This window comes from Schistocerca piceifrons, chromosome 7 (assembly GCF_021461385.2).
Source record: "Schistocerca piceifrons isolate TAMUIC-IGC-003096 chromosome 7, iqSchPice1.1, whole genome shotgun sequence".
Classification (NCBI taxonomy): Eukaryota; Metazoa; Arthropoda; class Insecta; order Orthoptera; family Acrididae; genus Schistocerca; species Schistocerca piceifrons.
Window position 1 is genome coordinate 118,727,245 of NC_060144.1, and position 26,803 is coordinate 118,754,047.

General features: G+C 38.2%; 2 protein-coding genes across 3 annotated transcripts in view; one reads left to right on the forward strand and one right to left on the reverse strand.

The window, feature by feature from the left end:
• The window catches only part of LOC124804807 (katanin p60 ATPase-containing subunit A-like 2), a 183,918-nt gene extending 160,597 nt beyond the window's left edge, over positions 1-23,321 (forward strand). Inside the window, exons 11-12 of the mRNA XM_047265144.1 lie at positions 10,830-10,932; positions 22,465-23,321. Of these exons, the coding sequence (XP_047121100.1) occupies positions 10,830-10,932; positions 22,465-22,601 (240 nt within the window). The 3' untranslated portion in view covers positions 22,602-23,321. The remainder of the gene's footprint in view (positions 1-10,829; positions 10,933-22,464) is intronic.
• LOC124804808 (survival motor neuron protein) overlaps positions 22,695-26,803 on the reverse strand; it is a 128,686-nt gene continuing 124,577 nt past the window's right edge. Inside the window, exon 7 of one of the 2 annotated variants that reach the window (XM_047265146.1) lies at positions 22,695-23,033. In XM_047265146.1, coding sequence (XP_047121102.1) covers positions 22,954-23,033 — 80 coding nt within the window. In that variant the 3' untranslated portion in view covers positions 22,695-22,953. The remainder of the gene's footprint in view (positions 23,034-26,803) is intronic. The other variant, XM_047265145.1, reaches the window with a different exon arrangement.

The window sequence follows — 26,803 nt, forward strand, 5'->3', positions numbered from 1 at the left end:
TATGCAATTGCAGTCTTTCTCGGCATATTCCACTAATGAATTCTTCTCGGGTTATCAGCCGAGTGGTGACGTCGTCTTGTCACAACGTTACAACGTATTTCATGCCCATCATCTTCTGGCGAAGTCTGACACTTCGCCAGAAGATGATGGGTATGAAACTCATTGAAACGTTGTGACAAGATGATGCCACCACTTGGCTGATAACCTGAGAAGAATTCATCAACAGAATTAGTTGATTCTCATTTGTCACATATTCTCCATGAGTATACAACTTCAGATGGTTATCTTACAATGGTGTGATAAGTTCACCCACACCAGTTAACTTAGCAGTCTTTTTCCTCTCATCTCTACGGTTTTCATCATCAAAGAGAATACAGTGAAGTCAAAAGAGGAATCTTCTAATGCAATAGTAACTGCAAATACATCTGACCCATCTACATAATTTCTGTGCAGGGACCCAGAAAGGCATTCATCTTCACATGGTCTGTACATTGTGCATCACAAGATCTGTAAAACTTTCCATGAATGTTCATCATTCACTTATTAGTGTACATAACAATGTCATTCACCAATATATGAGGGTAAATCAAAGACAAATGGGACTTTTGTGCATGAGCATCTATGGTTGGTAGAACTGAGACTGCACTTCCAGTATACTTTGGGGAGGGGGAGGGGGTGCATTAGGAGTGTGGAGCGCCAGCCATTCCACACTCCCAATTAATTCATCAAGATTACTCATGATGTTGAAGCAACAGGGGCAACCCTCCATTGCGTATGCATAGTTATGAAATTTGTTGTTCATCAAGGAGTTCAAGCAATGGAAATTTTTTGGAGACTTCTTGCACAGTTCAGGATCCAAACATGACCAAGGAATCATATGTCTGCCTGGCCTAAAGATTTCAAGATAGGATGAGAACAAGTTGAACATCAGAAACATGATCACTGTCCTAAGACCGGCATTAAGGGTGAAACATTTGTGCAGTTCGAGACATTCTCAAAGACAATTGACATGAGTGTAACTGAAATTGCAGAATAAATCATGGAAGCTGTCAAACAATCATCAAGAAGACCTGAACTTCCATAAAGTATGTGCCAATGGGTCCTTTGCCATTTGCCCACAAATGAGAAATTGAGATACTTGGAGATCTGTCAGAGGTGTACAGCAAGATTTGTCAAAGGAGATGACACATTTTTTAGCCAATTTGTCACCTGTGATAAAATGTGGGTCCATTACCACACTCTTGATTGAAAACAGGCCAGTGTTGAGAGGTGGAGGAAACAGGAAACAGCCCCAGTGAAAGCCAAGACTCATCTGTCAGCTGGCAAGGATCTTTTAGTCATTTTCTTCAACTGGTGAGGCATTTTGCTAATTGATTTTTTTGTATGAGCAATTCACAATCAAAACTGCTTACTACTGTAGACTTTTGATGAGGTTAGAATTGCATGTTGGTGCAGAAGATGAAACCAACTGATTTGAGAGGTCATCCTCCACCACAACAATTCCAGGCTCCGTACTGCAGCTCCTGGACTCTCAAAACTTTAGGAAATGGATTAGACTGAACTTGATCATCCTCCCTCCCTGCCTGGACCTATCACCCTGATATGTTTCAGCAGCTTCAAGAAGCTCTAGGAGCAGCAATTTGAAGCTGAGGGTGTAGAGGGGTTCTTGTGCAATTGGCTTCTGATGCAACCAGCATTTTACAATTCTGGGATAAAATGAAAACCTTCCTCCTCACTGGGAAATACGAATTTCTAAAGCAGAAAACTATGTAGAAAAATCAGTTATATTTGCCTTTGATTTTTCAATTAATAACTTTTGAAAATAAAACCCCATTTATATTTAATTTCCCCTCATATCAACAAAATGAAGAGAAAAGATTTAGATTGGAGTCTTTGATGGTGTAGCCAGGGCTAAAGCACTTTCCTTATAAGAAATGATGTTATGGTTATTGGGTCTTTGCCTAAGACTAACTAGTTACATCGGTCATTTAGTGTGTCTATTTTACTCATATCTTTGGTAACAAAATGAATTCAAAGATTTGTCCCTTGACAAGATGCACATAAACAGAATCAATATCATGTGGTGTCTTATTTCAGTATTGTCAACTTCTTAAATTTACTCAGACAGAGACTGATCATCAACAGTTCATAGTAGCTCTGACATAATTTCATCCTCTGTGGGAAACTTGGAATTCTCTGAAAGGACATGAAAACCCATGTTAAGACCTTCTATATAGCACAATGAACACTTCCTAAAACATGTAACTAGGCAGAAAAGCAATAATGATGAATTTTCTGATGAGTTGACACATACGAAAGACAATGATGATGATAGCAAGTAAATATTTGCTTCAGATGACTTTAGTAACATAGTGAACAATACAGGTGGTCACATTGGGTTATTTCATTGAAATACAGAGTGATGCAGGTAGTCATATCAGATCAGAGCATGTAGTACAAGGTAACAATGACGGAGATGAATGTTTCCGATAGAGCGCAAGAGACAGCCGCACAGGACAGGAATTTATATGAGGCTCACTACCTTCATTCCTCAACATGCCAAGAATTGGAAAAATAATAAAAAACTCTTGGAATGATACTGACCTAAGATGAGCAATTAAGGGTTAATACTTTTATGCATGTTTTACTCTCTCTCTCTCTCTCTCTCTCTCTCTCTCTCTCTCTCTCTCTCTCTGTGTGTGTGTGTGTGTGTGTGTGTGTGTGTGTGTGTGTATCAAGTTAGAGAAGTTTTGCGTCACGGGCATTTATAGTTTTTCTAAACAAAGGTAGCAAACGATAGATTAGGGGTGAGGTGGAGAGATGGTAGGGCAGCTATGTGGTTTCAGGAGGTTAGATGGCAGGGGAGAGGTGGGGGGGGGGGGGGGGGCAGTCAAAAAAGAGAGAAGTAAAAATACTGGGTGAAATAGTGGAACTAGGGCAGCGGATGGGTGAGGGCAATGACAAACGAAGGTTGAGGCCAAGAAACAAGTAGACCACCCTGTTGCTGAGCATGCTGCCCAACACAACACTCTTCATTTCAATGGCTGCTTCACAGCATGTGCCATGTGGATCCTGCCGACAAACACCAGCTTTTCTGAATTAAGCAGGTGGGAACTTTCCCTGCAATATATCCTTCGTTCCCATAACCCTCCTGCCTTTTTCAATCCTGCTCCACCTTTCCTCTACTCCTCCTGCAGTCTCTTCATTGTTGAACTTTCTGCTTACTGTTACTTGGTATTTTTTTACTTCATGAGGGATTTTCAGTCTGTCAGTATTCCATTTCATCATCTCTCCTGTTATGTTGCCATTTGTTAGTGACAATCCCTCTCGAGACTGATTTTATCACAAAGTGGTCTGAGTCACAGTTTGGTCCTCTGCAACTCCATACATACATAACTGACATGGAGTGGCATGCAATCACTAAAATATGTCCTCTGCAACTCCATACATACATAACTGACATGGAGTGGCATGCAATCACTAAAATATTATCACTCTGATTGACTACTACATTTATTGCAGATTTTCAAGTACCCAGATGAACCTTTTTGTGTGGGAAGCAGGTACTTTTAATTTTCACATTATTCCTTGCTACGAATTGGCATAGTAAGTCTCCCGTCTCATTGTTTTCTTCATGTAGTGAATATTTTCCAGAAACTTCATATGGACGTCCATTCCTCCCTATTTTTGCATTAAAATGTCTTATTACTAGCATCAACTCATATTTAGGTACTGTGCAGTCTCCACAGAACTGTTCTTTAATTATATGATCTTTTTCCTCTGTTGGTGCATGTGCATTCACTACTGACATATTTCTAAATTTACCTCTTAGTCAATAGTCATCATCCTCACTCATCCAACCCCTTCCCTGCTCCCATTCAGCACTACACAGCCCTCATTCCACCATTGCACCCAGTCTTTTTACTTCTCTCCCTCTCCTACAACCCCCTCCCCCCCTCCGTCACCTCACCAATACCCTCCGTCTAACCTCCAAACAGCACATAGCTGCCCTACCCTCTCTCCATCTCTGCCCTGTGTGCTCCCCAGCAGCACTTCACTGTCACCCACACCTACCTACTATCTCTCCCTGCCCCAGCCTCCTCCTTATCCCCACCCAGTTGCTACTCTCATCATGCACTGGTGCTGTTGCTTGCAGTGTGGCTTCAGTTTCCAGAGACTACAGTCATGTGTGTGTGTGTGTGGGGGGGGGCTGTCGTCTATTTTTGGCGAAGGCCTTGCTGGCCGAAAGCTTATTTGTGACAGTGATTTTGTTGTGCCTATCTGCTACTCAGCATCTCCACTATATGGTGAATAGCAACTTTCATTTTTGCAATATTGTTGCATTCCATCCTGGATTTCCCATTGTCTGAAATGGTAGATTAATAATAGTTGATTCCTAATAATTCTTATATGTGTTCATGACTGTTCATTCATTTCATTAATTTATAACATAACTCATGCTATATCTCTGCACGTTCTTCTATAAGAAAAGTATCTCAACTTTATAGATACAAAAAAAAAAACAATAAATTGTCTGTTTTGTGATAAGACTATCTTCACATTATAGAGACAAAAGAAACAATAAATGGTTTGTTTAATCATGATACGGTAATGTGTGCTAATAATTGGAAGATTGTCACAAAACATAATAATTAACAATGACTTAACCAAAACATATAGTGAAAAGGAAGGAACGACAGTAGCTGGAGATTTTTTTTAAGAGACACTGATGATGAGGCACGTAGCTCAATCTTATTGGCTGTGTGGTCTGCAAGCCAGAAGCTAAAGAAAGAGAAAAGAACCCCAGTCTTAAGTAAGCTCACCAAATATGAAGTTCATCTTACTCTTAATAAAATGTGGCACCGCCATTTGCTTCAATATCAGCTGTATTTCACTAAGGCATGAACTGAACAAGATGAGGGATGAATTCAGTTTCCTTCCAATTTTTTCATGTATAGCATTACTGCTTGGAATTTGAGAAAATTTAATTATTTAAAACTGCTAAATAGTAATGTTCACTTTGAAATCTCATTGAGTAGTCTCACCAAAAATTAATAATTAAATAAAAGGTTCCTCCAGCAGGTACAGAACACGATATGTTTACACCGAAAATTTAGAGTGAAACTAATAAGACTGTAAATGTCAATAAAGTTATAGCAGTAGAATTTAGCACTAAACTTTTAGATATTTATATCTGCTTTACAGCTGATATTGTAAGAAATTGGAGCAATCTTACGTAATTTGTAATTAAAGAGAAATCATTGAAAGTTCAAGAGTTGCAATGAATTCTTTTATTACTGAGTAGGTGTTGTGTAGCAATGAATAATTGTCATTACAAACTGACAACATCTTGACACTTCGAAAACACTCTGTGCAGTGACAGTGCTGTTGCACATCTATTTATACTTTTAATAACAATCGATAGTACTGTTTAAGATGCAAATTTACGAAATTACAATAGAAAATTAATACACAGAGATAAACTGTGGACAGCGTAACTTTGCTACATTATTTCCTGATGAGTCTGTCTAGGTAGTTTCTGAAATAAACAAATTACAAGTGTGAACAAGATAATATACAGAAATTAACAATGTGAATAACATTTGGTTAATTTATAACCAAAATATAAGTTGTGTCTTTTTCTAATATAAATTGGAATTACAAATTAAATATGCCTTAATTTAATAGAAACCATATGTTCAATATGATTGCTAGGGCTAAAAATCAGTATATATTTACATTTGTAATGAAGGATCACATAATTTCTCTTTAATTACAAATGATGTTGCAAGTATTGTACATTGCTGGCCTATTATACTGCAAACTTTGGTGAAATTATGAAAACAAGAGAATGTGACTATGAGGTAAATATAAAGTCTAGTGAACACTGGTAGTCATTAAAGAATTTAGGTAATTAGTGGTTTCAGTGTTAACAAAAATATTCCTCCCAATTACTGGTTCAAATGGCTCTGAGCACTATGGGACTTAACATCTGAGATCATCGTTGTTGTTGCTGTGGTCTTCAGTCCTGAGACTTAGAACTACTTAAACCTAACTCACCTAAGGACATCACACACATCCATACCTGAGGCAGGATTCGAACCTGTGACCATAGCGGTCGCTCGGTTCCAGACTGAAGTGCCTAGAACCGCTCGGCCACACTGGCTGGCCCCAATTACTGGGTCTGGATATTAAGTATATTTGAATCTACGTAGTCATGAGGTAATTAGTATCCAGTTGCAATATTTGAATGTTTGACAATATTTTATATGCGTATATGGAGCTTAAATGGCGCTTTGGGGGGCATTCTGTAACACATTGAATCTCAGTTTTACAATTACACTGTCTAATTTTGCGTAGTTGTTCCTCAATGAAATTACTTACAATTTCTCCTAGGTGTTTTATGGCTATCTTTGTTTCTTATGATCTATCACCAGTGTTGTAATCAAACTATTATAATTATAACATACCTACATCAGAGCCTATTTTAGCTTACACCATCCCTTGCATGCAGTTCTCTTGGATGACTTACTCAGATCTACAATCAACATAGCTCCACATATTATTTGCATATTGGAAAAACATGGTTTGACCATGTAACAAGTCAACTCTTCCATTATTCACTTTTGGTGTCTCTGAGCACTGTAAATAGGCCACTTCAGTTGCAATGATTTCTTACTTGCAGCCTTATTGTCAAAGTTGATAATATCATGTTGCACACTTACCTACAATTTTTTTCATTAAAACATAGGTTGGAGAGGACCTAAATTAACATCCCACAGCATAGTCCCTGGGAGAGAATTATTCCTTTAGGCACATTCTAGCTCACTCACTTCTTGCAAAAGATGGAAGGAAGGTAGACAGAGGTATAAAATCCTGCAAGCATTTTAGAGAGTGCACTAGGTTGTATTGCAAAAAGATATGAAGGGATACTGTTCATGTGTTTTGAAAAGAAATTATTTCACAATTTTTCTTAATCAGTGTAGGTAAACTGTGGAAAAGCTAAATATGAGTGGGAAGATGGGCATTTAAATGCTTCTCCTCCTGAATGTGTAGACTTCCTTCGACACCTGCATCTACCAATAAACTGCATACATTGGCACATGTCTACAAAATTATAAAGTATTCCATTTCCTACACTAGATTACCTTTTATCACCTGTTTTTGCAACACCACACATCAGCCTTATGATTTTTTGGCATACATGGCAAATGAGCCTGGTACTATATTGATATCTTTCTGTGAACACACTACATATTAATCTCAACTTCTGCAACAGTTGCGTCCCTATCTGCTATGCTCTGTAACATCTACAGCACCTGGTATTACAAGGTATGTTCAGGAAGTAAGTGTACTGTGACCATAATGGATTGTGGTTTTTGTTTTTTTGAAGGTTGGCAGCACTGATGGTAGAAGCGGATTCCCTGACCAAAGTGAGCATTGCAGGAACACAGTAGCATATAAACTCATGTTGCAGTGTCCAGTTGTGTAAAAGATATCAGTAAAAAATCCCGTCAAATGCAAGCCACATGCTGTGATCCACTTCATACTAGCAGAAGGAATAATACCTACAAACAGTTTTTTGTGAAACAAAATGGTCGGAGGTGGTGTTATGAATAGAGTGAATGTATTTGAGCGATGTAGGGGGTTTAGTGGAGACAGAACAAATTTCCATGACAAACAGAGGAGTGGAAGACCTTTGATTCTGACTGATAAGTTGGTCCACAATAAGGAAATTGTTCATGACAACCACAGGTTGACAGTGGATGAAATTTCTGTGATGTTTCTACTACTCTTCAGAACTCTCTTACACAAGAAACAGAAAAGCTGGGATGTCAGACTCTGTGCACAAGATGGGTCCCAAAACAGCTGACAGAGCAACACAAGAAAAATCAGATCAGTAGTGCCCATGAGTTTTTTGAGTGACTCAAATTGGAAGATGAGGGTTTTTTGAGTTCTGTTGTGACTGTAGATGAAATGTGGGTGGCTCATTACATGCCTGAGACAGAAAATCAGTCTTCACAGTGGTGTCACATCAGTTCTCCATCTACCAAAAAATTTGAACCACAATTTCAGGCAAAATACTCTTCGCCTCATTTTTTTGGGACTGAAGTGGCATAATTTTGGTTTAATTTCAGTCTCAGGAGGAGACCATCAATTCACAATTTTTTAAAAAAAAAAAAAAAAAAAAAAAAAACAACAACAACGACGTTCAAATCAAGAGGAGGGTCATGCCGACGAGACGAGTGTGCTTGTTGCACAATGCCTATTCTCTCACAGCCTTAACCAGCAAGGCACTCTTTAACTCATTTGGTTGGGATCTTTTGAACCACATCCCATATTACCCTGATTTAGTGCCTTCAGATTATCACGTTTTCACCTTCCTAAAGGCACACACATTAATGGAATTGAATTTTCAACTGATGAGCAGGTACACAAAAAGTTTCTAAATAGGGGGAAGGAGCTGGCTGGAGAGTTCTTCGAGGAGGGCATAAAAGATCTTGTGCCACCACACATGTTGAACAAGATGGCGAGCGTGTGAAAAAATAGTCAACAAATGTATCAACACTATCCTTTATACTTTTTTTTCAAATACACTTTTTCTAAACAAGTATATAAAATCAGTGCACTTACTTTCTGAACATGCCTCACATTAACTTTGACACACAAGGTTACAACCTTCTGGTAAGTGAAATTACATTTATACAGTATGCCAGCACTGCTCCATGAAACAAGCATTCATTGCTGACTGTCCATAACACAAAATGTGATCAATGTCACTTCCTGAGCTAGGACCATCAAAAAGCATTTTCTGGGTACTGGGCTACGAACAAAGGGAGTCATTTTCCAGGCTTCCTCCCACACCTCAAAATGCAGCCCAGCTCTCACAGGGTAGCCAAACATACAATTGGAGACTGAATAACACAGAGGTATGTTTCATGATGAGGTAAGATACTTCCTTGGTCTCACTTTAGATGAGAAAGTACTGGATTATGTTACTCGACATGCTCTCCAATTTGTTCATCATCAATTCCCCCTGACCAGCATGATCACCAGACTTGACACCAGTGATAACCTCATTGTTGAGTACCCCTAGCTCTCATAGAATATGTTGGGATTGTCAACATTATTTGCAACATCACCTGACCAATCACAATAAGTGGGTGTATGAGAAGTACTCAAAGTTTTAACTATCCCCTCAAAAAATGTAAGTTGCGACCGTCAAACCATCTCTTCATATTCACCCTTTTATGTAACACATTTTTCCCAACGACAGATCATTTGGCAGAGATCCTGGTAGTAGAAGTCTGCATTTTGGCTGTTCAAGAAACATCCCTCCTGGAGAATACTAGTCATCATTCTGGAAATGCCTGCCTTGCAACGGTTTCTTGATCTGAGGCAGAGGAGAAGTCACGGGATGCCTTATCAGGAGAATGCATGGGATTAGCCAACATCTGATAGCCAGAAGAAACAGCACGTGTGACTGTGCAGAATAAGCCAGAACATCGTCATTGAGCAAAAATACCCCCTCAAAAAGCTCTCTGTGACACTGTCTTGGCAATCTCCCATTTGGTTAGGAGATTTTGGTATCAAGCTCCTGAGACGGTTTGCACCTTAGATCATAAATTTTTAGCACCATGCCACAGCAACCCAAAGACACACTTATCATCAGCTTGCTCAATGACAGTTGCCTCTATCAGCAATGATAAATCCAAATGTTTCCACTGATTAGTTCACTCCTTTGTCTCGGGATTAGAGTAATTCATATGATACTCATCTGTGGTGGAGGAGGAGGAGGAGGAGGATATTAGTGTTTAACGTCCCGTCGACAACGAGGTCATTAGAGATGGAGCGCAAGCTCGTGTTAGGGAAGGATGGGGAAGGAAATCGGCCGTGCCCTTTCAAAGGAACCATCCCGGCATTTGCCTGAAGCGATTTAGTGAAATCATGGAAAACCTAAATCAGCATGGCCGGAGACGGGATTGAACCGTCGTCCTCCCGAATGCGAGTCCAGTGTGCTAACCACTGCGCCACCTCACTCGGTACTCATTTGTGGTGATTAGGTGGGTGAAGAAGTCATCTCCCTTGATTTGACATGATCTTGATTTGGCAGGATTTTTGAACAGGTGTGAGCAGTCACAGAACCGGGCTGGTAGTGAACTTTGCTGTGCTCAAAATATAGTGCAAGATGTTGAAAACTGGTGTATGGTTGATTTTCATTTTTTGCACTATCATCTTGACTCCCAGTTCTTCACACAGAGACGGTGTCCGACTTTTTTCTTCCATAATTCAGATGTGCTTGACCACATTAGAAATATCTGCACCACCTAATGACTGGTCCACTAACTCAGCAGTCTTAGCATCCTTAGGCAGAAAATCAACAGCTGCAATATACTCCACTTTATCAATGGATTACACCTCCTCTAGGGACATGCTACAGTACTGCCACATGGGATTTCAATATTTAGTTGGACTGCAGAAATGAACCTGGAAACAAACAAACTATTTTTTTTTCCATGTGATAGTTATAACTTTATGAGCAGTCCTCTTAGTGTGGGCATCTGCCACATTTCTGATCATGTCATTATGGCTTTCTAGAAGTGTAAAGCATACATATTCACATCCATGAATGCTGTCTCTTTTTTGGATTTATGGCATGTGGTATGTGGCAGAGAGAGAGAGAGAGAGAGAGAGAGAGAGAGAGAGAGAGAGAGAGAGAGAGAGGATCAGTTTCCGCATTTGCAGTATATTAGATATCATTTAATGTAAAATTTGTTAATAAAGAAGTTATTGTTGCTGTCTTAACAAACAATTTATACATGATGCAGGTCACAGATGGGTATTCTGGTTCTGACATCAAATTAGTCAGTCAGGAAACACTGATGAATGCAATCAGGCCACTGTTCTCTGTCTTGGAAGAATGCGAGTCTGGTAAGTGCTAAAAACCATTTCACTTCATATGTATAAATTTGACATTTGCAATCATTCGCCACAGAATTGTGTGTTGATTTTGTGATTTTTTTTAGTTGCTTTCTTGCATTATGTGCTCTACTTCTCCTTCACATATTTCAGTGCAATGGAATATTAAGTTTGAAAACAAGTGTGTACTGAATGTACCTCCCTTACTAATTTAAAGCCATGTACCAAACTGCACCTTGAACCTAAACTATTCCTTTTTTGTGGCAGTGCTCTATCCACTGAGTCAACAGAATATTTGATGTAGCTGAACCTGAAGCTTCAATCTGAAATTACTTTTTGTTTGCTATGTGGTGTCAATGCACAAAGTTCCATGCTCCTTGACAATAGCAAATGGTGTGGCTGTGTGCTACTGTCTATCCTGAACATCATGCTACAGCATTCAAGTCTGGCCAACTCTGGACTGCCCATGACAATGATTGTAACCCAAAAAATATGTATTTAATAGGTTAAACACTTTACTTCGGAATGGCTACACAACTGAAATGCCATAGTGAGGAAAATAAAAATTAAATGGAAATGAGTAACAGGTTATGAAGCAAACATTTCATACAAGAATGTTCACACATCTGTTGCAACTAATTTACATTTTTTTCACGTTTTTATGTATTTCGCTGAATCAGTGTCTTGGAGAGAGAAAATTTTGTAGAATGATTTTTTAGTTGGGTTGTTTCCTGAGCGAGAGTTTCACTCTGTCATGAGTGAGTCCTTTGACATGCAAAGGCAAAGTAATCCCATCAATGTAACACTTCTCACAGTTATCCATTCTTTTCTGTAAAATTACTCAGCTTTAGCATTGGAGTAATGATTTGCCACTCTCTGTTTCAGTCTGCCATATGCTGTTCCTACAAAATTCCTCACCATGACAGATAGTCTCTTATTCCAAGTCATGCTCCAGCCAACTTGCTTGACTGAAACCTTTCCATAACACACTATTTGGTCTATATTTAAAAGCAGGGAAGTCATTATTCATAACAGAATTCATCTCTCATATCTCTGATTCACTCTTTTTTCATACTAGGAATATCTGCATTTTATATATATAATAAGTGTCTCTGTTTATTAAAATTGTACATAGAAAAAATAACTCAATAAGCTGCTATCTGTCTAACACAGATGCAGAGAGGAATTCTCCTTGCCAAAAATACTTAAAATAAAAAGAGTGGAGATTGGAAAGCAATACTTTTTTTCATTTAATCAGAGTGAACTGGGGAAAGGTGGTTGAAGCATAGAATGATAAAAGCAAGACAAAACCCACCATTTGGATACTCCAACTGAGAGCAGCTTTCTTGTGTTTTGTGATGATGAAGTGTGCTTTACCCATATACTTATATATAGATTAAGACCCACTTGGGCCTTTGGTCATGGAATGCTGAAGTGGGGGGAAAAAAAGAAATTACCCCTGCCCAGAAGATTAGCAATACAGAATGTCTATGTCCTTCTTGAAGGGTGGCAAACTCAAATATTTAAAGACTGAAATGGCCAATATGGGTTTGGATCTTCTTGGAATAGCCGGAGCGAGATGGCCTGATAATAGTGACTTTTGATGTGAGATTTACAAGATAGTTGACACAAGCACTATAGAGAACCAAGCAGGGCAAGGAGGCTGATGTGTAGTGCAATTTACAGAGTTGGGACAAAGAGTAAAGATATGCATTAAATACAGTGAAAGGACAATATTAGTCATATTGGATACAATACCAAAGAGTGTGATGACACATATGACTTGATACATCAACTTAAGACAATGAGGAGATGGAAAACGGCCATGTGAGATAAATGAAACCATTAAAGGTATCAAGCATGATTTAAATCCTAAAGTTATGAAAATTGTTATTGAAGACTGCAGAATGGATAGCTACAACCTCAGAGAAAGGAATGGATTTGAAGAATGATAGAACAGGTTGTGTGCCAGCAATAAAACTTGACATTCATATGATTTCAACATTAACCCCCCCCCCCTCATGTAGAGGGTACACTTGGAAGGTTCTAAAGGAAATACAGCTCAACCACACAAATTACATTGTAGCAAATAAGCAAAAACAGAAAACACCTGGAAAAAATGATATTGATTTCCTCACTAAAGTAGTCATTATAATTGGTGATAAGTAAACAAGTGCCATTTTAAGTCCAAAAAAGTGCTAAACTGGTCAAGTGATTGGAATCTATGCACAATTAAAGAACTAGTAGTATGTCAGATGAAAAATGTTGTTACATACTCCCAATAGTGGATCACAAAAGATGTAGTGTTTAGTCACAAAAGAATTGATTCCCGTTATTGTTGAAGTTATAGGAAAGCAATTTCTCTTGCTACACATTGATTCAATGACAAATGAGTTGATCCATAAGACTGAGCTCAAACAGGAACTGAAAGTCACAATGACAGGGACACGTATTCAAGCTTCTAGATAGTTAGGGAATTTAGGCTGCAGAAATCAACAATGGCAAAGGAGAAATGTTGGGAACTGGTTGTAGAATTAGATCTTTTGGCTACCTAGAAACAGCTTACAAGTCAGTAAAATTATTTTTGTTAAACAAGAAGAAATAGTTTGTGGCTGATATGGACTAGAGATGGAACGAGTAATTGTACGAAACAATACAGTGCCATCATCCGATATGTTCTGTTACACAAAAATGCTATAAACTTGTGTGTTTAGTTCAAATAAAAGTATACTACCAGAAGATTTTAAAAAGTCCATAACACCACCTGTGAACAAATAACATGAAAGTGGAAATGTGAGCAGCATTACATCATATGCAGTGGAGGATCTTGAAAGTTACGAGGTATGTGAGAAAAGTAATGATACTTACTTTTTATCTACTAAAGTTTTTATTTTTTTCAAACAACAGTATTGTTTTATTCAGAGTAGTTCACTTCGGCAGCTACACATTGGCGGAGTCATTGTTCCCATTCTTGGTAGCAGCACTCAAAGGCTTCAACTGATAGGGCTTTTAACATTCAGTCACATTCTTCTGAATGTTCTCAAGAGTTCCAAACTGGTGTACTTTTAAGACTTCTTCAATTTTGGGAAAAAAGGAGTCACAAGGACTCAGATCAGGTGAATGGGAGGACTGAAGAACAGCAATCCCTTTTGGGGTCAAGAATTCCCTGATCGAAGTTGCTGTGTAACATGGGGTGTTATGATGCTGCATTCACTTGTTTGTAGCGTCTGGTCTCACTGAATTCTCCCTTTTCCTAAACATTTCAAGGACATTTTTGTTAAACACTTGGTTGACAGTTTGCCTTGGAAATACAAATTCTTTATGCATGATGCCCTACTGTCAAAAGTGCAAACCAACATCACATTTTAAAGTTGAAGGTCTCCCTGAGCGAGGTTCATTTTTAATCTGCCACACCCAGCTTCACAATGGTTGAGTGAAACAATGCATGTAGTGCAATTGCTGACTTCATCGATGATGTTATTAGATCTTTTGATCTCTATAACTTCTTTAATTATTCTACCCCCCCTCCCCCCCCCCCCCCAAACCTGTAGACGTCATGTTGTCAGAGGTGTGACTGGATGTAAGTTTATGTCAAATTTCCATAACACATTCAGCAACCCCCAGTTTCTCTGGATAGCATAGTCACAGTCACCTCTCATGTTCAGTTCCACATAACTCTGTCCTACTCCCACAGTAATTTCTAAATGCCAGGTATTCTGAGACATATATCTTTCACAAGCCTTTTGAGTATGCATACAAGTATTTTAGCCAGAGGCCTGAAGACTTTAGCTGCTACCTGTAGACACATAATGTATATTATTATATTAATAATAAAGCTGATCTTCACTGTCACAATTACAGAATGGTAGACCTGCAAGCTTTTTTCCTCTCCTGTTAAGCGGAGTTCAAAACCTTGTTGAAACTGCTTCTGCAATTTATTTGTTGTTGTGGCTGCTGCTGTCTGGCAACAACGGAATACTTTGTAAGTGATTCAGTTCTACTGGCAAGTTTTTGGCATCTAAGATGGCTTCTGCTCAACAGTAAAGCTCCTTAGAACAGTGCACTTTTAGGCTACCTGGTGGTGGTGGTGGTTGAACGCATACAGATAACAGTCTGTAAACGTTGGTTTTTCTATATAGTGCAAGACACCCATTTAGTTTTCAGTAGATGAAGAGAACAAGCAATGGAAAGACACCACATTTTTTTTCAATCTCTGTTGTGAATCTGATGTGGTCATAGATGCTTTGAAGTGTTCCAAGAATTCTTCCAGTTTTTAACATGCATATTCTAAAAAGAAAGTTGTGTAATTTGTAGAGGCACTTGCTCCCACCCTTGTCAGATTAGGGGCGGGTTCTTTAGATTTTGAAAGGATTTGACTCATTTCACAGCAAATTGGATTAGCAGTGATTGTCAATATGATGGTGAGAGGCATCAGTGCTGCTGCTACCTAACCACTTCAGAAGGAACTGTCATGAAACATTCTTTTTTACAAAATAATGAGTTTTATGTGGCAACCAAACCACAAGGAGTCCAAGGAAACAGATGATGAAAACTGCCATGAAAAAAGTTGGATCCTTTCAAGATCGGTGCTCAGCATCAGCAATAAAGATGGCAGTTTGTAGCCAAGCACAACATGGAACTCTGCCATCATGAGGGTAAAGCTTGTGCTGGACAAAAACACTGCCATACATGGCTGTGAACTGACCACATCACAGTTGGGACCACAGCTATGTGGCAGATAGTTACCAAGTTACCACTTGACAATGGCTGAGGACGACACAACTGAAAGCTCATAGATGCATAACCACTTGACACAGTAGAATGCCCTAGATGAGAGACTATGTTGATGACGATGACTTCGAGGACAAGAAGAAGTGACATCAGCAACAAGAATTTGATCCATGGGGCCCACTTTTGCCCTAGCACACAAATAAATTGCCAAAGCTGCTAATCACTTGGGGAATACAGCCAGAACTGGCTGGGTATGAGCATGATAACATGGGCACTGTAAGCTGGGACCTGGTGAAATAAACAGTCATCTAACACTGAACGATTACAATAGTCAACAATATTGTGTTTTCAATGTTGAAAGTAATGGGTGATTGAGTTTATGTGTGCCTTTTTCGAGTCTTTTGCACAGAGCTTTTCTATCACCCATAGTTTATGAGTAATCACATAAATAACATTTCTGGTAATTATCAATCTGAGTAAAATTAAAACATTAGCTATAATACACCTCACCAACCTAAAATGTGTGTGTAGCAAATTTTTGACTGCTTTGCATGAGGAATTTCTTTCTAGTGTCCAAAAATAGCCTGCCAACATATTTTGAGCCCATTTTCCCCTAGTAGAATTTTTCCATTTCAGTGGTGTCCTGGTGGAAACACTCTCCATGTTCATCACTAACAGTGTCAAGGGTTTCAGGGAAGAAATCAAGCTAGGAGTTCAACATGTATTTTCAACAACGTATTACGTCGCATGTCCTTGCACTTCTCAATCAGCTCACTGTGTAGTTCTCTATAATGTCGAGACCCTTCCTAGAAAGTTTATGACTTTCTGAAAGAGAACCATGCAACCGAGTCTTGCATATTTAACAGGCTTTTGGACTGTGAAACTTTCATAAATTCCCTAATTTGAGGCCCAAAAAATATTCCCTCTTTTAGTTTTGCTTCATTGGTCTTCAAGAATTTGGTTTGTACAAAGAAAAATGTATTCATCTCATAATCCATTGATTTTACACAGTTCATAATCAAACCAAATTTGATGTGTAATGGAGGCAACACAATTTTGTCAGCCCTATTAAGTGGTTGATGAACATTTGCCTGTTCTGGATTGAATGATTATTTGGGCAACTTTTCTTAATACAATGGCTGCTTCTCTCTATCCCACATGCACAAGAAGCTGCAAAATTTTGTATAGAATGTCTGTTGTTGTTGTGGTCTTCAGTCCTGAGACTGGTTTGATGCAGCTCTCCATGCTACTCTATCCTGTGCAAGCTTCTTCATCTCCCAGTACCTACTGCAGCCTACATCCTTCTGAATCTGCTTAGTGTATTCATCTCTCGGTCTCCCTCCTACGATTTTTACCCTCCATGCTGCCCTCCAATACTAAATTGGTGATTCCCCGATGTCTCAGAACATGTCCTACCAACCGATCCCTTCTTCTAGTCAAACTGTGCCACAAGCTCCTCTTCTCCCCAATTCTATTTAATACCTCCTCATTAGTTATGTGATCTACCCATCTAATCTTCAGCATTCTTCTGTAGCACCACATTTCGAAAGCTTCTATTCTCTTCTTGTCTAAACTATTTGTCGTCCACGTTTCACTTCCATACATAGCTACATTCCATACAAGTACTTTCAGAAATGACTTCCTGACATTTAAATCTATACTCGATGTTAACAAATTTTTCTTCTTCAGAAATGCTTTCCTTGCCATTGCCAGTCTACATTTTAAATCCTCTCTACTTCGACCGTCATCAGTTATTTTGCTCCCCAAATAGCAAAACTCCTTTACTACTTTAACTGCTATCTGGTTTCTGTACAAATTGTAAATAGCCTTTCGCTCCCTGTATTTTACCCCTGCCACCTTCAGAATTTGAGAGAGAGTATTCCAATCAACATTGTCAAAAGCTTTCTCCAAGTCTACAAATGCTAGAAACGTAGGTTTGCCTTTCCTTAATCTAGCTTCTAAGATAAGTCGTAGGGTCAGTATTGCCTCACGTGTTCCTACATTTCTACGGAATCCAAACTGATCTTCCCCGAGGTCAGATTCTATCAGTTTTTCCATTCGTCGTCAAAGAATTTGCATTAGTATTTTGCAGCTGTGACTTATTAAACCTATAGATCGGTAATTTTCACATCTGTCAACACCTGCTTTCTTAGGGATTGGAATTATTATATTCTTCTTGAAGTCTAAGGGTATTTCACCTGTCTCATACATCTTCCTCACCAGATGGTAGAGTATTGTCAGGATTGGCTCTCCCAAGGCCGTCAGTAGTTCTAATGGAATGTTGTCTACTCCCGGGGCCTTGTTTCGACTCAGGTCTTTCAGTGCTCTCTCAAACTCTTCACGCAGTATCATATCTCCCATTTCATCTTCATCTACATCCTCTTCCATTTCCATAATATTGTCCTCAAGTACATCGCCCTTGTATAGACCCTCTATATACTCCTTCCATCTTTCTGCTTTCCCTTCTTTGCTTAGAATTGGTATTCCATCAAAGCTCTTGATATTCATACAAGTGGTTCTCCTTTCTCCAAAGGCCTCTCTAATTTTCCTGTAGGCAGTATGTATCTTACCTAGTGAGATAAGCCTCCACATCCTTACATTTGTCCTCTAGCCATCCCTGCTTAGCCATTTTGCACTGCCTGTCGATCTCATTTTTGAGACGTTTGTATTCCTTTTTGCCTGTTTCATTTACTGCATTTTTATATTTTCTCCTTCCATCAATTAAATTCAATATTTCTTCTGTTACCCAAGGGTTTCTACTAGCCCTTGTATTTTTACCTACTTGTTCCTCTGCTGCCTTCACTATTTCATCCCTCAGAGCTACCCATTCTTCTACTGTATTTCTTTCCCCCATTCCTGTCAATTGTTCCCTTATGCTCTCCCTGAAACTCTGTACAACCTCTGGTTCTTTCAGTTTATCCAGGTCCCATCTCCTTAAATTCCCACCTCTTTGCAGTTTCTTCAGTTTTAATCTACAGTTCATAACCAATAGATTGTGGTCAGAGTCCACATCTGCCCCTGGAAATGTCTTACAATTTAAAACCTGGTTCCTAAATCTCTGTCTTACCATTATATAATCTATCTGTTACCTTTTAGTATCTCCAGGGTTGTTCCATATATACAACCCTCTTTCATGATTCTTCAACCAAGTGTTAGCTATGATTAAGTTATGCTCTGTGCAAAACTCTACCAGGCGGCTTCCTCCTTCATTTCTTAGCCCCAATCCATATTCACCTACTGTGTTTCCTTCTCTCCCTTTTCCTACTCTTGAATTCCAATCACCTATGACTATTAAATTTTCGTCTCCCTCCACTACCTGAATAATTTCTTTTATCTCATCATACATTTCATCAATTTCTTCGTCATCTGCAGAGCTAGTTGGCATATAAACTTGAACTACTGTAGTAGGTGTGGGTTTCATGTCTATCTTGGCCACAATAATGAGTTCACTATGCTGTTTGTAGTAACGTACCCGTACTCCTATTTTTTTTATTCATTATTAAACCTACTCCTGCATTACCCCTATTTGATTTTGTATTTATAGCCTGTATTCACCTGACCAAAAGTCTTGTTCCTCCTGCCACCGAACTTCACTAATTCCTCTACCTGACTGATTAAGGGATCTGACATTCTACAATCTGATCCGTAGAACGCCAGTTTTCTTTCTCCAGATAACGACGTCCTCTGGAGTAGTCCCCGCCCAGAGATCCGAATGGGGAACTATTTTACCTCCGGAATATTTTACCCAAGAGGACGCTATCATCATTTAATCATAAAGTAAAGCTGCATGCCCTCGGGAAAAATTACGGCTGTAATTTCCCCTTGCTTTCAGCCATTCACAGTACCAGAACAGCAAGGCCATTTTGGTTAGTGTTACAAGGCCAGATCAGTCAATCATCCAGACTGTTGCCCCTGCAACTACTGTTAAGGCTGCTGCCCCTCTTCAGGAACAGCACGTTTGTCTGGCCTCTCAACAGATACCCCTCCATTGTGGTTGCACCTACGGTACGGCTATCTGTATCGTTGAGGCACGCAAGCCTCCCCACCAATGGCAAGGTCCATGGTTCATGGGGGGAGGATAGAATGTCTATCACTTTAAAATCTGCACATATCTGCTATGAATAGTCACCACATTCGATACTGGATAGGAAGATATGTTTATGTAACTGTTTTTATACTAACTGTGTCCGCTATAGGATTGAATGGAAACTGATTTCTATTATGTATCAAAGCCCCTTTCAAGGTAGTTTTTGAGGTGTCAATGAACAAATGCCAGTCTTAAGGTTCATATTCAATACCCAGTGACTCCATCACAGAATTAACATAATTACAGAAATGTAGGTCCTTCTGTTTAGAAAATGAGTGCTCTAGTTCCTCTTGGCGAGGAAAAAAAACAACAACTACAACAACTTTGGTGTCATGCTGCAGGAGGTGCCATCCTTTCCATCTCAAAACAAGTAACTCTGCTTTACTTTTAGGTAGCCCAAGATCACGAACTAAGTCATTTAGACCTTCCTGTTTTAGAAAGTGAGCTTAATTTGTTTTAACTCACTCCTCAAAATCTGGATCACTATTATTGTAATTCATTTATGTCATCAACACTTTCAAAATCTAAAGTCACATTTTTGTAGTTTGGTACGGGGAGGTGTGGTCCTCAATGCACTGGTTGAATTGCTGCTTCTAAGGACATATCTAACAGTATGTTTTGACTTTGAACTTATTCCAGATATATCCGTCGAACAGAAGAAGCAGTCTATTACATGATTCTTAGGTTCCAACCATATCATAGGCATTGCAAAAGGCACATGACATGACCATTTTAACTAGCCAGTTAATAATGTTACATGTTTGGTTAACAGATTTCTGGAGCTCAAAACTTATTCACGTATATTTTATTGTTAGAATAAAACTCTAAGCTCAGATAATTTAAGGAATCAAATTCACCTCTGTGTGTTCAAACTGAATTCACTATAAGCATAACAAAAATTGTTTTTATTGTTAACACATTTGCGAGACCTGTTTCTCGTCCTGAAACACAGTCCTTCAGAAAACACACTATTAGCTGTCACTACTCATAAGTCAGTCAACAACTGACTACAGCAAATAAGTCAACTGTTGACCCAATTTAAATAATTATATTCTTTTGATCACTGTGTTCAGCATCATATCCTAACAAACACGACAACTTTTTTTAATATGACAGAAAACTGGGTGATGGAACATTTCTGTCTATTTTTGCATTTGGCAAATGCACCATTTTGCTTGGTAACAAACTGTGAAGATAAGGATGGTAAGCTACGGCACTAATGTGGAAATTCTGCATGATGAAGGGAAGAAAACCAACTTTCAAAAAGCTAGAAAAAACTTTGTAAAGTAAAAAAAGTGTGAATATTTTAAACAAATAGCTCAAATATATTCTTTATAGGTTCTGTAGAAATTTTGCTATAAATCTCAACACAGCTTGTACTGGAGTGATATCCTATACTTCAGCGATCTATTAAAGGTGCACATGAATATCAGTGATGTGGACACTGACAACAACTAGTAACCTCAGTACACTGCCAACTCAGACCACGGGTCTGTTGAGAGGCTGGTCCACATGGACTTCCCTTAAGCATGTTATGGAACCCATGACAACATAATGCTGCGTTGGCTCGTGGGAAAAGATGCTTTATAGAAAGAAACAGGTATATGGATTCTATGAAACTGATGGGGCACAAAGAGGACCAATTATAATCCAAGGCACAAACTGTTTAGTCTGACGTTTCCTTGTCTAGCAGTTGTGAAAATTCTCATGTACTTAGCCTGAGGATGAGAACTTGCTACTCGAAACATTCATTTCACATGCAATTTATTACTTTTTATACGAGATGGGGCCAGATTCAATTTTCTGTTAATTACTTTGTTTTTTGCTTATCACTCCTGATTCATAGTTTGGACTGGCTTTGCCTTCCTCCAACTATCTGTTCAATCTAATAGAGAGTAAGGCTGTCTTGGTCTTAAAGGCTGTAGCTACTGAACTGACCTACATCATCAGTTATTAGTGGAATCTACAGTTTAATGTGAATTCAGCTACAAAGCAACTCAGTATTTTCACATATACGAATCATTGCAGAACGTGGCAAATGCAGTACATGACAGAAAAAGTAATTGGGCCAATATGAGGACTGAATCCTGGGATTTATAAATTTAGTCAGGGAGCAATCCTAATATTTTTCCTCTAACAGCAAATAGGAAAGAAATGAAAAGGAACATTCAGATTTCTAAATAAGATTCGCCATTGTTTGTGTGTGCCAGCCAAGCTCCAATGTTGTCTGGTTCAGAAGTTACTACAATATGCAAGGTCTTGCTCATGCTGTATATTTCATGTATTCCAACTGGACCACTAGTAAAATACGATGGATATGATAATCTGTGAGAGATAATGTGATCTGTCAATAAATCTGCAAGTTTTGTCCAGTACTTTATATTACAATAAGTATCAAGCTGTTAGTCACAATGAATGGCTCAACAACACTTTCAGGTATGTGACAGTTTAATGCATTTCATAGGAAACAACAGTGCAGCTAGGTATCTGGAAAGTTTTACTGAAGAGGTCAATGGCTGCAGAAGCTTACACTCGCACAAAATGAGTGGTTTCATCCAGGTTTTGGTCTCCTAACAGCATTGCTCATTAACACCTGGTGGTGTTCTATCGTATTAGTACTAATAATGATTTTGTCCATACAGACTTATTTACCACAAATCCAAAACGTAAGTAATCTTCTGTGATTATAAACAAATAATTATGTTTCTTCATTCTCTATTTTGCAGGTACAAATTTATGTAAGCTGAAGGCCAAAGTTATTTCAACAGATGATGTTATGCATGCTTTGACAAAAACAAGACCTTCAGCATCTCACCTTGTTTCCAAGTATCAGAAGTGGCAGGAAGATTTTGGATCTGCGTAGTTAAAACAAAGCTAGTGCCAAGGAAAGAAAAAATAAAGTCATGACCATAAAATGGAAACAGAAGAAACTTTTTATATTTATATATAAATTACCAGTATTTTATTATCACATTCCAGTTTAAAGTGAGAAATGATAAACAGTTCTTTTACAATATCACAGTGTCATACAAAAATGGAAAGATGTAATCTCTGAAGGAAGTCATGTTACAAATTGAGGTTCTTTACAATTAATGTAAAAAAGTATATGTATCTCTTCAGATGAATTCTGGCAGAACATTGCAAAAGATTGTTCAAAACAGTAATTTCTGTATGTCCATGGCTCCTTATGGTATAAAAATATAAGTCCCTTAGTTTCATTTCTTCCTTGAATGCATCCGAAGGTGGCTTAGCTTATGTCTACCCTTCTTAGCGTCTCTCAGGCCTTGATAGTATCCTGAAAAATATGAACAATAATTTAAAAAACAGACACCCAATGACAAATGCTTGTGCAACACACTTGCAGGTTTGCATAGCAGCATTTGTGTTGTTTGCTTTTCTTATGATTGCACTTGGTTAGCAGATCACTTTAGCACCCATGTTTTTGCTGCCACCCCAGCTTCAGCTGCAATTCAATACAAAGGAGGACACAGATGAAAGCTATCAATATTATCAGTTGGAATTTATACTAAAATGAAGGTAGATGCCTCTGTGTATGCACATATTAGTGAATATTCTGCAAAACAATACCAAAAGTTTAATAAAAGTGAGTTGTGCAAAAAAATTTGTACTCTTCTACATTATTTCATATTTTCACATTATAGAAAATTCAGCATGCAGGAAAGTGAAACCTGAATCTATCTCAAGTCCCGGGGTGTTATTTCTGTATCCCACAAAACTAACACAGTAACAGTGCACCAAATAAAAATCCTTACTTTCCTGCACATCTGAGTTGGTGTAAGAAGATTAACGACAGTTCCAGCGAGGTGCAGCTTTGTGCACCTACCTCAACCAGTCACATGATTTTGTAAGTATCTCTATGGCAACACCTCAGTGTTGACACAGCTATATGGATGGCTTTTGTTTCATCATTAGTGGCATGCAGCTGAAAGTTGGCAATGGCACTGCTAACTGTCAGGTATGATCTTACACTGATCATCGTAAGTTGTTTTTTGATTATGAAAAAGTAATTAAATTCCTCACTTTTTTGCAATCTAGGAACAATTTAGTCTGTGTATACAACATATTAGTACTCACCTAACAACTGTTTGGTCTTTAAGGTTGTTTACAAATGTGTAACTATCAAGAAAGGCTGAGCATTTTGGATTCTACAGCAAGTATTTCGTGTTATATGAAAGCACAGAAAACTTAAGGATCATTGCCAGTGTTCTTGAATTATTCATGACAGGAAGGCAGCTCAATCAGGTCACTCAGAGACGGACATCTATTCTCTATGCACATCTTTTAGATGTAGAGAAGTAGTTATCCAAAAGTTATGATAAAAGCTGTGCCACATTCACACTATTTACATAGTAGAAATGTATGTTGTCACCTTCCAAACTATACAATGTCTTCGTTATAGCCTAACAAACATATACAGGAAACTACCAGATAGATTGCATATTTATTTAACAGAAATGGAGTGATAAAATTAATTCTGTGGTTCACAATTAATGTCCATGTGTTACCATGACATCACAGACTATCATTACATCTTTGTCACTGAATGATGTAATAGGGTGCCTTGCATTACAAAAACACCCTAAATTTAGCACACAACTTAAACAGTATAATATGCATTTGTCAAAAGTAGCACATGATGTACGATTCTTGCACATTTATGTAATTATTAACAGTTTTTAAAATTTTCATTAAGTATTTCACACAGAACATAAGTTGTCATAACCAGATTTCACAAAAGGAACAAGGAATAACTAACTGAAATGAATGTATGGTGGGTAACTTTTGTCATGGGTCACTACACTCACATAAAATTGTTAGAAGACATAATTCATACTCAAAAAGCAATTCTGACAACTCAGTTTTCCCGTGTGATAAATAACTTATCGACACACATCAAAGACAATAATTCCCTGTATGAACTTTTTGCACCCACAGAATCTATTCTGTTTTGGCAGTGGAAAAAAAATCCAGGAACAAGTCATCACTGCCAGTACCATGGAAACATTCAGTACTGCCTGAGGCACGCTGATTGTGATGGCCCAAATGCGAGGCATACAAGACAGGTATCCAGATTAGGCAATGATAACTTTGTAATAAACATGGCATCTGCAGCAGTCACAGGATTAAGACCTACAAACTAGTCAGCACAAATCACCATTAGGTAAACTGTAAGCAAACCAAATAATTTAAAAATTGATTAAAAACAGTCTCTACCACAATAAAACACTTATTATTATGCTTATCCATTACGGATATTTTAGAACCGTGACTGTATATTAATGTAAATAAATTATACACAACTGCAACCAGTCACTTTTTCATTAATAATGCTTTATTACATTAACCGGTTTTCGAACCCTTTCAGGTTCATCTTCAGATGATTTCGGCAGAATCCGGGAAGTTACATCATTACTGGTAGTAGCATAATGCTGGGTGCTGGTTCTATGGCAGAGAGATGGGTCACTTCAATGTATCGCCATGACTATACTTTATCTTTCGATATCGATGTAAATTTAGTTTTTACTTACTGCGACAGTATAGGCGGCTTTTTTCGTATCTGTCTACCTCCATTTTGATGTCCAGAACACTTTCACACGAACTATATTAGTTCACACTTTAACAGTGACACTTTACCAGCATCCAGCATGCGCTTTACAACTGTTGCTTATAACAAAGATCTTGACAGAGAGATATGGCATAAGCCTACTTTGTACAGAGATGTAATTTGTTGTTCTTTACATGTGTTAAAGTCGATATAAGGGCAAGTTTTTCCATTAGAATGTTGATAACATGAGAGCACTAGAGAAAATAATAATAAACTAATACAAGAATAAATTTCAGGTGATCTGTTATGTTATTTCTATTTGTATGTTACAGGCAATTTTTTTTTTTTGTACATGACTCCCTAGGAAACACTAATACAGAGTTATTGGTTCTGCAGTGAGGTGAGGTTGTCTGTATGACTAGGACCTGTATATTTAAATTAATAACAAATCTTCAGATGAAATGTTGGCTTATTTCTGTTGTTACGTTAACGTGATCTGGAGTATTATCAAGGGCAGATTTTGTTTATTTTAACTAAAGGTATATGTATAAGAGTTAAAGTGTTTGTAATGGATTAAAGCTGTTTGAATGGCTGCACATTTAATATTTTAAAAATCATGAACAAAAGATTCTTTAACTGTTGACTTATTTTTATTCTAACATTAGGGTGATCTGGGATATTGGTAAAGGCAGCTTATGTTTGTTCCAGCTAGAATTAATATGTATAGAGTACTGATTTATGTTAGCAATGTAGGGCTTTAACATTTAGAGATATGGTACATGTCTTATTGTGTGGTAGTATATTACATTGACACCATTGTGGTTAGGATGTAAGGTGAAGGGGGTGAGTCATTGGGAGGGGGGGGGGGGGGTTTGGGGAGCCGGTGTAGGATTTATTGGGTGGTTACTTGTTTTGAACTAGTAGATCTTCAAAGTTCTGAAGGAAGAATTTGTTTCTTAGTTCAGTTTGATCATTGAGTAGGTTGTCAGGTGCTGTATTTGTGTAGACAAATATTTCAATTTCTTCAAGAAGGTCAAGTATTGTGCCTTTGTTGGCAAAGTGTAGTATTCGGAGATTCTGTTCTATGTTGTTTGCAGAATGATTGTGTTGGGCAAGATGTGAGGCAAAGCTGGACTTGTTCAGGTTGTTAAGACGGAGTGCATCCATGTGTTCTTTAAATCTTGTTGTGAAGCTTCTACCAGTTTGTCCAATGTAGAAGCTTGGACATGAGTTGCAAGTGAGCTTGTATACACCTGACTTTTGATATTTTTGTATAGTGGTTTTGGTGCTGTGTATGATTTTATTTTGTACTTTGTTGTTGATGAAGAAACTTATTTTTATGTTGTATGTCTTGAAGAGGTTGGCAATTTGGTGAGAAATCTTCCCTAGGAAAGGCAGGCTAACAAATGTGGTTTTCTTGTTTGTGGGTGGTTGTTCAGCAGTTGGTTGATTTAGTTTTGCTGTATGGATCAGTTTATCTATTATTGCAGGGTTGTACC